Source organism: Gymnoscopelus braueri (genome assembly GCF_963280865.1).
Source record: "Gymnoscopelus braueri genome assembly, chromosome: 3".
Taxonomy (NCBI): domain Eukaryota; kingdom Metazoa; phylum Chordata; class Actinopteri; order Myctophiformes; family Myctophidae; genus Gymnoscopelus; species Gymnoscopelus braueri.
The window spans coordinates 47,814,381-47,825,969 of NC_137612.1; the positions used below are offsets into that span (position 1 = coordinate 47,814,381).

The 11,589-nt window shown below is 44.5% G+C and overlaps 1 protein-coding gene across 1 annotated transcript; it reads right to left on the minus strand.

Moving 5' to 3' along the window:
* Nucleotides 1-3,491: 3,491 nt before the first annotated feature.
* On the minus strand, nt 3,492-11,589 carry LOC308082001 (fibroleukin; the record flags this gene model as incomplete). Its single annotated transcript, XM_080423611.1, has 6 exons — nt 3,492-4,011; nt 4,855-5,123; nt 5,344-5,456; nt 5,781-5,858; nt 7,430-7,625; nt 11,308-11,589. 6 exons carry the CDS (start codon nt 11,587-11,589, stop codon nt 3,669-3,671), a joined length of 1,281 nt encoding a protein of 426 aa, XP_080279737.1. The 3' UTR covers nt 3,492-3,668.

Below are 11,589 nucleotides of genomic sequence, written 5' to 3' on the forward strand. Positions count from 1 at the left end.
TGTCCCAGTATGTGCATAGGTAGTGTATGTGAAATATCGTGGTTGGTTGGGAGTATGCCTGCTGTCTGTCCATGTGTCTAGATCAGAGAAGTACTCCAATTCTTTTTTACTTAAGTAAAAATAGCAAAACCACAATGTAGAAATACTCTGTTACAGTTAAAAGTCCTGTATTCAAAATGTCACTTGAGTACAAAAGTATTGGCCTCAATACTCAAAGAACTCACTCTAACTAAATTGTTTCAAAAGTTAAAAACTTTTTTTCAAAATCTTTCGAAAACAATTGCACTGAATATAAGCACACAACCGGTCACATTGCGATGTAGATTGGCTACTTTTGATTATGTGAAGTATAAAACAGGGCTTAATTGGTTAATGTATTATGTTTGGTAATAGCATGAATTAATACATCTAAATCTACAAAGTAACTTTGTGACTAATGCTTCCAGACAATTGCAGTGGAGTAAGAAGTACAATAGTTGCCTCTGAGTTGTAGTGGAGTAGAAGCATAAAGTATTGGGGAAAACACTCAAATAAAGTAAAACGTCTTTCTGCCCGACAGCAACGAAAAGCACCTCAAAATTGTACTTAAAGTATAATACTTGAGTAAATGTAGATACTTTCCGCCACTGAGAGGCACCAGGCCCCCCTTTACCTGGTATTATTAGATACCCTGCTTGTAGGGAAGACTGGCAGCTTGTCGTGAATGCTGCTAAAACGGGCACGGCCGTTTACACACGCCCTCGCTGTCCGCTCCTCGCCATCTCGGACGAGCCTCACACACACACACACCCACGTACAACCACAACCACACACCGCTCACACATCAACTCTAAACTCCCAGAAAAGCTCTGTGAACCACAGCCAGATAAGGGAGCCGTCCGTCTGACGCCGATCCCCCCCTCCCCCAAAAAGTGTGTGTGTGTGTGTGTGTGTGTGTGTGTGTGTGTGTGTGTGTGTGTGTGTGTGTGTGTGTGTGTGTGTGTGTGTGTGTGTGTGTGTGTGTGTGTGTGTGTGTGTGTGTGTGTGTGTGTGTGTGTGTGTGTGTGTGAGAGAGAGAGAGAGAGAGAGAGCACAGAGATAAAGGGCCCTGGTGCTCATCATAAACGTCTTGGGACGAGCTCCTGGGAAAGGTCACAGGTATCAGAGAAAAAAGGGGGGTTTCAACCAAAACCGATCTCTCCTCTCTGTTTAGTGTCAAACAAACACTGATCCCAGATGAGATGAGATCGTTTGGTTTTGGCTCCCAGATGAAATACACCCCAGTGGTGGAAAAAGTACTCAAATGTTTTACTTAAGTGAAAGTATCAATACTGCAATGTAGAAATGCTCCGTTACAAGTAAAAGTCCGGAATTCAAAATGTACTTGAGTAAAAGTATAAAAAGTATTGGCATCAAAATGTACTCACAATGCGTCGCGATAGCGTGTAAAGTTTTCAAATAATTGTAGTGGAGTAAAAGTACAACATTTGCCTCTGAGATAGAGTGGAGTAGAAGTAAAAGTACAGAAAATTGGAAATACTCCAGTGAAATAAAAATACCTCAAAATTGTACTTAAGTACAGTACTTGAGTACACGTACTTAGTTACTTTCCTCCACTGCCTTGGAGTAAGAACACAGAGGTTTGTGGTTATAGGTGGAAATGTGGTCGCGTCAGCTCTCTGTCACCCATTAGAACATTAGCATGTGTAGCAGGAGTACCGTGTTTGTAGAGGATGACTTTGAGGATCGTAAGTATCACCCAACTGTTACAGTCCCAATCCCCGCTTGACCCTGGCCAAAAATATGGCCTCTCTTTAGCTGGAGGAATGTCACCTGGCAGAGGGTTAGATGTTGCCTCACGTGCAGGGCCGGACTTACCGTTGGGCTAGGGTGGGCTGCAGCCCAGGGGCCCCCAACTGGCCCATGGGCTTTTTTTTAATGATCAAATTGTAAAGTATTGCGATCCAATTTAAGTGAGATTTGTGTTTAGTTATTGTATATTTAGTTGTTTTATGGTTAAAACATTGAGAGCTTCTGCTCTGCTATCCACACTGCAGACAGTGCCTGCGGTGGCTGTCAAAGCCTGATCCGTTCCAGAGCCCGCCTAGTGCGCCTACTGTATCCAGTATTTTCCACACACACACACACACACACACACACATACTGCACATAATGCATCCATACTAGTCCACTTCATGGAGTATTTTTTTGGACCGAATGAACCGAATTAAAGTAACAAAAACCCAAAATAAAAGGGGGAAAAAACGGGGGAGCCTCAAAAATTACTCTAGCCCAGGGGCCTCAACTCCTATAAATCCATCCCTGCTCACATGAAACATCATATCGAAGTTACACGTGAGCGGTTACAAACAAGAGATTCTTGAGTTTTTACCTGATCGAGTGCTGCAGAGCGGCAGTCTGAACGACTGCTGTTTAATAGCCTGCATCAGAGTCTGCACGATCTCATCAAATGTAGTGTTTTAGTGCATTGGTTCTCAAAGTGGGGTCCTTGGGGGGGTTCCAGGGGGTCCCTAGCAAAATGTGTTAATATAGCATCACAATAAGTTTAACCTTTTATACTTTGGCTATTCAAAAATAGCAGATATACAAGCTCATAGCGCGGCACCGAGTGCGAAAACCTTTGAATATATCTATATTTTTAAGCGAACATTTGTAACTCAAATCTTTGCTTCTGGGGGGGGGTCCCTGGAACAAAATATTTGAGATGGGGGTCCGTGGCCAAATACATATCATTTTGGGGTCCTTGACATGAAAAAGTTGGAGAACCACTGTTTTAGTGGCAGTGGTCATAAGTGCAAACCTTTGGGGGTTATCCATGCATTTCAAATGTAAACACTCTTTTCTGTCGAGTGACACCTCACACAGTCCTTCCATTGCAAGCAGGTCATCTCTTTCACTCCACCAAAAACAAGAAAACTGTCATAAACGCCTTTATGTACAATAAAGATACGGGAGATTTATTTCAACAATAATTTCTACAGGCATAATTGCCGACATAACTTTCTTTGTGAGATATTTATGGTCAATTTACACACATTTCTTCCTATAGGCTGCAAAAGGGTGACAGAAGAATAACTTGATCATCTGAAGTCTACAATTTGCTGATGACTGTGAATAATAATGATGAATTGAAGGAATTAGTTCACCAAAAAAAAAAACTTATTTTCTATCAATTACACACCCCATGAAGAATAGAATTCATGGAGATTTTTTAGTTTTTAGACGCATTCCTGAGCCAATAATTTGATGACCGGGTGTATTTCCAGTAGGAGACTTAAAGAGTCTCCTTTGAGTCTCCTATACCGGATACATTAGCATCTTTCCGCCGGTAATCAAACTATCGGCTTAGGAATGCGACAAAAACAAAAAAATCTCCGCGAATTCAATGCTTCATGGGGTGTGTAATTGATAGAAAATAAGTCATTTTTTGGGTGAACTACTCCTTTAATCTTATTTTTTCTCTCATTTGCCTTTCTTGTGTACTTGATGAATGCAGCATGAACTGATTCATCATCCAAACTGCTGTCCAGAGTGTGACTCAGTCATCAGGCAAAATAAGCACCAACTGTGAAGTTTCACATGTGAGATGGTAGATGATTCAGTCACGTGTACAGCGTGTGTTAGAGTCTTTCCATCCTCAACATCCGGTTTCAGTTTCTAGTCGGATCCTAGACCAGCCCTAAGAAGTTCCGAGGCCTCGTCTTCATCGCCACCCTCTTAAACGAGTAGCGCTCCCCAGAGCGACCATCTGTCAGGATGTACCACGTGCCCCAGTAGATACCGTTGGTCAGACCGCTGTAGCGGCCTCTGTAAAAGCGCCCGTTTAGGTTGGCTGCCAGACAGGCGTCAAACCACCAGCCCGCGCCGTAGTACTGCGCGCAGTTCCCGGTGGCGTAGCGGTCGTGGTCTCTGTCGGCGGTGCTGAAGGCTCTGCCGTCGTGGTTGTAGCGCTTGCTGTAGCTCAAGGCGTTGCCCGCGTCCCCGGAGTACTCCTTGGCGGTCAGACGATACCTGGGAGAATTGGCAAAAACGTATCGGAAAAAGGCTTGTGAGGATCCTCTCAAAGCTATTACCACTTTGTATCCTTTATTTAACCCATGAAGACCTGTGGCCGATTCTACAAAATGTCTTCTAAATTCTAATGTTGCTACATCAGTGGTTCTCAAACTTTTTCAAAAATAGCAGATCTACAAGCTCGTAGCGCGGCACTCGGTGCTGCGCTATGAGCTTGCTATCTGCTATTTTTGAATAGCCCAAAGAAATCTTAAAATGGCGCAGATGCGTTCCCTTCCCGGTCTTATTGGGTTCATTAACCAGCCAAGCTGATGAATTCATTCTTATTTAGAGCAATGGCATGGGGGAGCAGAGGGAAGGGGAGGAGCGCACACACACACACACTCACACTCACACTCACACTCACACTCACACTCACACACTCACACTCACACTCACACACACACACACACTCTTGCACCTCCGAGTGTCACAGTCACAGACTTTGTCATTGATTGTACTTTCTATGTGCTTTGTTCCCTGGTCTAGTATTCTTGGTTCTATGTTTCTGTTTGCCCCAGCTGTATCTGATTTGTAATCACCCCTCATGTGTATGTCAGTCTTCTTCCCCAGTCAGTCCTTTTTGAGTCATTGTATCCTGTCACCTGTTTTAGTTTGTCATGTTCCTGTACACCTGTGTCTTGTATTAAAACACCCAATAATGGGTTTTGAACACCACCTTGCCTGGCTGTCCTGCATTTGGGTTCTTACCTCACCAGCACGTGACACAGAGAGCTATTGAAAAAAAAACATTCTTGTTCAAATAAACACGTTGTGTATCTTGGTGGCATATATCATCACCTCAGTGCCTCTGAGGCTACTCTGAAGTTGTTGTAGGTGGCCTGGCGTCTCTGCTGGTGCCAGTCCTCCAGCTCCACACGCAGCTGATGCTGCCCGCCGCCGGAGGTGGTGAGGGCGTGCAGCGCCGCGTTGCCCAGCCAGCGCTCGCCCTGCTGAGAGCCGAAGCCTTCCCGGTACTCCTTCCACGTGCGGTTGAAGTCCACCGAGCCGTCCTGTCGACCCTGGAACACCGTCCAGCCTCCCCCTGCCGTCTCCATGTCACACTCAGCCTGAGGAGATGCGACGGGGGACACAAGAGTTCTCAAAGTCAAATAACGGTTAACCCCGCTGCAGAGAGCACTCGACGTCTTTCAAAGAAGTTGTGCGAGAGATGTTGTATACACACACACACACACACACACACACACACACACACACACACACACACACACACACACACACACACACACACACAAACTGTTTTTTTTATGGTTGCATAAAATAAAGTACCTCCACTGCTGGCCTATGCAGGTCAGGCTGGATGGTGTAAATTCCGTTCTCTTTGATCCCCAGCTTATAGATCTCTGCACAGTCCTGAGGATGTAGCCTTGCCACAGGGGCGACTGAAAAACACAATGTAAACCACTTAAACCCTATGTACTTAGCAGACCGGGGTCCCCCAGGGCTCTATACTAGGCACGCTCCTTCCCCACCCCCTTCTACGGCAAAACTCTTCACCGAAAATAGTCAATCTACAAGCTCATAATGTGTCGCAACGCGACGTGTTGTGAGCTTGTAGATTGACTATTTTCACAGAATGTTGGCCCCTAGAATAGGGTCGTTAGGGTTCGTGTGGTTGACCAATGGCGTGCAACAGTGCAACCTATAGTCGTACTCTCATTGGGTGCTGGACGGATCAACCTAGATGGGTGTGTGGGTGCACTCACCTGTAGGTGGGTGATGTGTGATGCTCTTCAGCAGAAGCAACAGATCCTTCTCTCCCTGCCTCCCCACCGCTGCGCTCTCTGTGTATGTATAAAGACAAATTACATGATGGCTCTTTAAAAGGTGTGTGTGTGTGTGTGTGTGTGTGTGTGTGTGTGTGTGTGTGTGTGTGTGTGTGTGTGTGTGTGTGTGTGTGTGTGTGTGTGTGTGTGTGTGTGTGTGTGTGTGTGTGTGTGTGTGTGTGTGTGTGTGTGTGTGTGTGTGTGTGTGTGTGTGTGTCAGTGACATCATCGTTTGGCAGTTGTTGTTTTTTTCAAACAAGATTTTTTTAATTTTATTTAGATTTGTATTAACGCGAGAACAATGGCTTCCATTATAGCATGCTAACTTTCCAGGAATAGAAAGCCTGCAGTTTCTATTAGCTTGGATTCCCCATTGATGATGTCACTGATAGGCAGGATTTGAAGTGTGTCACAGACCGAGTAGACAAAAATGGTGACATATTATCATGAGTAATAGTGAAGACCAATTATATGAACATGGGTTGGAAATGGGCGAAGTCGTCCTTTAAGCCTGAGTTGCACTTAGTCGCGCAGATCTGCAAGCTCACAGCGCGTTGCAGCACAACACGTTGTGAGCTTGTAGACCTGCTATGTGCGCTGTACGACACCCGCTCACAACCATGTATAACTCAGGCATTACATTCCAATGCACTCACCTCTGACCAACACTCGGCAGGCCTTATTGAGGTTCTGTTTACTGTGTGTGTGTGTGTGTGTGTGTGTGTGTGTGTGTGTGTGTGTGTGTGTGTGTGTGTGTGTGTGTGTGTGTGTGTGTGTGTGTGTGTGTGTGTGTGTGTGTGTGTGTGTGTGTGTGTGTGTGTGTGTGTGTGTGTGTGTGTGTGTGTGTGTGTGTGTGTGTGTGTGTGTGTGTGTGTGTGTGTGTGTGTGTGTGTGTGTGTGCGTGCGTGCGTGCGTGCGTGCGTGCGTGCATGGCGCATGCGTGTGTGTGTGAGCATGGTTTAGCTTTTTGTGGCTGTGTTGACTTATTGCATTTAGGCGAGTGCGTGGCTTGTCCAGTGGTGTAAAGTAACTAAGTAAATTTACAAGTACAATGTTTTGGTATTTCTTACTTTACTGGAGTATTTCCAATTGTCTATACTTTTACTTCTACTCCACTACATCTCAGAGGCAAATATCGTACTTTTACTCCACTACAGTTATTTGAAAACGTACTAGTTACTTTGCAGGTATCATTTATTACATTATAAAACATATATTACATACCCTATTTTATACCTAGGCTATTTGAAAATAGCCGATCTACAAGCTCACAACGAGTTGCATCGCGACGCGTTGTGAGCTTGTAGATCGGCTATTTTCAAACATTTCAGTACTTTTACTTTTGGTACTTTAAGTACATTTTGATACCAATACTTTTGTACTTTTACTCAAGTACATTTTGAACACCAGACTTCTACTTGTAACAGAGTACTTCTGCATTGCAGTATTGATACTTTTACTTAAGTAAAACATTTGAGTACTTTTCCCACCTGTGTGTGTGTGTGTGTGTGTGTGCATAGCTTTGTGGCTGGGTTGACTTATTGCGTTTAGGCGAGTGCGTGGCTTGTGTGTCCATGTGCTATACTCACCCAGTCGCTTGGCCATCGCCCTGAGGGCCTGGCTGTGACAGTGGAGGTCACATTCTGTCAGCACCGCTGCCATTAGCGCCAGGATGGCCCCCAGTGAGTCACCTTCCTGGCCCCCTTGGCCCCGGGGGGCCTCTGTTTCCTGGAGGGAGCGCATGCAATGCTGCAGCTGCACCAGACGCTTGGTGACATGTCCAGTCTGCAGGGACATTGTGTCACATCAATACTCTGCCCTTTCATAAAGAGTTATGCCATATGCTGAACTTATAAATGAACAGGTGGTGAATGCTTTGGAATCAGCACTATCCTGCAAGTAAGGCTGTCCTGGACTAAATGCATTCTTAGTCGACTAATAGGCTCTATGCACAGCAGCCATATTGAAAGGAAATTAGGCATCTTCCTTACTTCCTTCACAGGTGTTACCAATGATTCTAATGAAGGCTCTGTTCCATTTAGCGTAGCACCACAGTGGTTCTCAAACGTTTTAATTTCAAGGACCCCCATAACTCTGAGAGTGTACAAATGGAACCAAATGGACTCTTACGGGTCCATTTGGTTCCATTTGTACTCTCTCAGAGTTACACACCCGTAAGGGACCATTTGGAACCCCTCAAGGAACCATGAGGGTCCCTGGACCCCAATGTGAGACCCACTGGTGTAACAGAGTGTTTCCAGTGAGCCAACATGCACAATATCAGCACCCTGACTCTGTTTGACCAGAATGGAACAGAGCCTTCATTAGTATCATTGGTAACACCTGTTAAGAAAGTAAAAAGAGGCCCAATTTCTTTCCAATATGGCTGCTGTGCATAGAGCCTATTCACCTGTTTCCTAGGCTGTGTGTTTTCCACTTCCTGTCGATTTGATCCAATGAAATCCAATGAAACTGGTCAGATGACCAATGATATCCAATGAAATCGACAGGAAGTGGAAAACACACAGCCTAGGAAACAGGTGAATAGCCAAGACGGAAGTAGCAAGACACACGATCTCCGGTTTACTTCCCGTTTCTGCGTGACGTAGGTGGACGCCTTTTTAGGAGACAGGAAGCAGGTTGGAGTCTATGGATTCCAATGGTGTGAACGTGAACACAGCTTCTGAACCATTCTTTAGTTCCATGGTCACTGAACTAAATATTGGACCCGATCGTCGCAAGCCACACTATGTACAAGATTTTCATACTAAAAAGGCTTTTTTTAGAGACACAAATTAGGATAAAATCAACTTTGTTATTGACTTTTCTCTATCCCATCAACACACTCTCGCGAGATTTGGGAACATCGGGTCCATCTGCAGTCTGACGGATGAGACATAGAGGGCTTTGTCCCTTATATTATATTTTATTATGTAATAATAATAATAATGTTCATATAAACAATGAACATTATTATTATTATTCCTTAGGGGCACTACACTTATATTAGATTTTATATTAGATTCTGAATATAGTACGTGAAATCATTATGGACATATTAAAAAATAAATAAAATGTGTGTTCCAATGCTCAATAATATCATTTTCCATTATTAACTGTCTTGGTTGATGGGTTATGATTTGGGAATCATGACATGCTAAACACACTATAGTCTGTAGTGGTAAAAATATATACCTTATAAATAAAAGGTCCTGTTACAATGTTGAGCAGAAACAGGAGCACATCTATCATAAGACTGAATAATACGTGTGTGTTTGTGGGGGGAATTTTATGGGTTTCTTAAAAAGAATCTTTGCCAATAACAGTGCACTTTCAAACATGTAAAGCATTTGTTTTCTTTAATGAAGAAAATACACATGCATATCCACATGATGTTGTCAGCCAGGGAGAGGGGAGGGGGAGGGTGGTGGGATGGTCAGGAGAGAAGCAAACCATGCCTACTTAGGAAACCATTTGTAGGAATTGTGTACTACTTCGCCTCTAGTCGCTCCAATGGAGATTGTGTATCTTCCTAAATTAACAATCTTTGCCTATAGTCACAGGAATTTGTTGGCTCACGGTAATCAATTAGTTAGTTTACTGCATACAGTCATTCAGAGTCCAGCCATTTCAGGTTGGTATAGGCCTATAGACTGGTTGTGTTCTTTCTGGAAATCTTTCAGGAAATAATTAATTCAGTGTGGAAAAAAGCATAAAAACGCAGCTAATCAACTAACAAAGTCGTGGTCGACTAAGACCAAACCAACCGATTAATCGTTTAATAGCCCTACCTGCAAGACAGTTCCATGAATATGAAAATAGTACCTCCTGTGTTTGTATAAATAAAGCATATCACCGCTGTCGTGTGGAAACCTTGTAGGCCTATATTTCTAAAACCATCACTTTTCAGGAAATGGGAAAAAAGTACCTGTGTTCCAATACATCCAATGTAGTTGTTATTTAATCACAAGCTCTTTTTAATACTTTTTTTTTGGCTAAATTTGAAAAACATTTTCTGGTTGGCATTCATTCAATAGAAGTTGAAATAAGGTTTCTGCCCGATATATGTGCACACATATATACCGTACCTGCAATCCATCCACAGCCACAAAGCCTCACAGTCATGTGTGGCGGATCACTCAATCAGCCATTAACACTTACATCATCATTGTAACAATGCCCCCTTGCACACCTGTCACTGGATGAGCTCCGCACGGCCCAAAGGATGAGGACATTTTCACAGCGCACCTAAATTTATCCCTACTCTGATTGCCATCCCGGCACTGTGTGTCAGTCAGGAGCTGCTGAGAGTATAGAGTGCCTAAAATCCCCAGAGAAGGGACCTGCTGCCAGTGCCGGCCCCATGGCCTGGCCAGATTGGAGGCTTCACGGTCTCCATTGCACGCTTGAATTAACAGATCGCGGCTCAGCTGGACTTTAGCGTGTTGAATGATGTGGTGTCACTCACTGTTTCTCCAGGCTCTGCCCTCTCGACCGTCACGCTGCAGCAACAGGCTTTGTAAAGCCTGAGTTATACTTGCAGTAAAGGCGCACGCGGGTGTCATGCACCGAAAATAGACGATCTACAAGCTTTGCAACGCAGTGCAGCTTGACGCATTGTGAGCATGTAAATTGGTTGTTTTTGGTGAGTGCGTGTGCACCTAAATCAGACTTATGGCGTCGAGGCATAGCACACAGACAGATGTTGTCCAGCTTTAGCAGGGGTGGGCAACTTTGATGATGGAGAGGGCCACTATATTTCCACACTCACTCCAGAGGCCACATTGCATATACTGGCAGACACCTCTTATATCCATATTTTTAAAAAAATCGTAAATGAATGCCGTACGTTGCCATTCTATGTCACACAAAAGTAGCTAAAATAGCAGATTTACAAGCTCAAAACGCATTGCATCGCGACGCGTTTTGAGCTTGTAGATCTGCTATTTTTGCTATTTTTTTATTGGAATCCAGATTTCTTTTGTTGCCAATTTTTTATTGGAATCCTGAAAAGTAAAATTTTTATTTAATTTCAAATGCATTTAGTTATACTTACGTTAACGTAATGAACTTAAATACAAATACATTGGACATGAAAAAGACAATAGAATTGTAATACTAGTCATTAAGCTACTAATACAGACTGAAGTAATTAAAGCGGGTCATGTTTGTATGTTTGGAATTGTAACAGCTGAAATCAATAATATATCAGTATTCCGATATTAACCTGCGGGCCGCATTAAGTGAAGGTGGGGGCCGCATGTGGCCCCCGGGCCGCCAGTTGCCCATGTCTGAGCTTTAGTCTCAGTCAGGATCAGCGATCGATGCTGAAAACTGACTCGTGCAAGGCATGCGAGTGATCTGGTATATTTTAAAACATTCTCAAAACAACACATTTGAGAGAGCGTTCAGGAACGTGACCTCCCGCTGACCTCGCGGCGGTGCAGCGGGATGTGACGTCACTCACCTTAGGCTGAACCTGCTGCAGGTCCTGCTTCTGCTCCACCTTCGTCCGAGAGGCGTCCGAGATGGCCGGAAGGGAGGAGGCCGCCACTCTGCAGCCCGTCGTCGCCCCGGCTTGCCCCTCGCAGGCCCCCCCGACCCCCGTTCCTGCTCCCGTCCCCCCGGCGGTGTGCACGGCGGGGGGCGCAGCCACCAGGCTGTCCTTGCAGGGAGGTTGTAGACAAGCAGGGGATGCACCGGAGGACAGCAGAGCTGCCACGCAAAAAAGTGACAGCAGTGGGAGCAT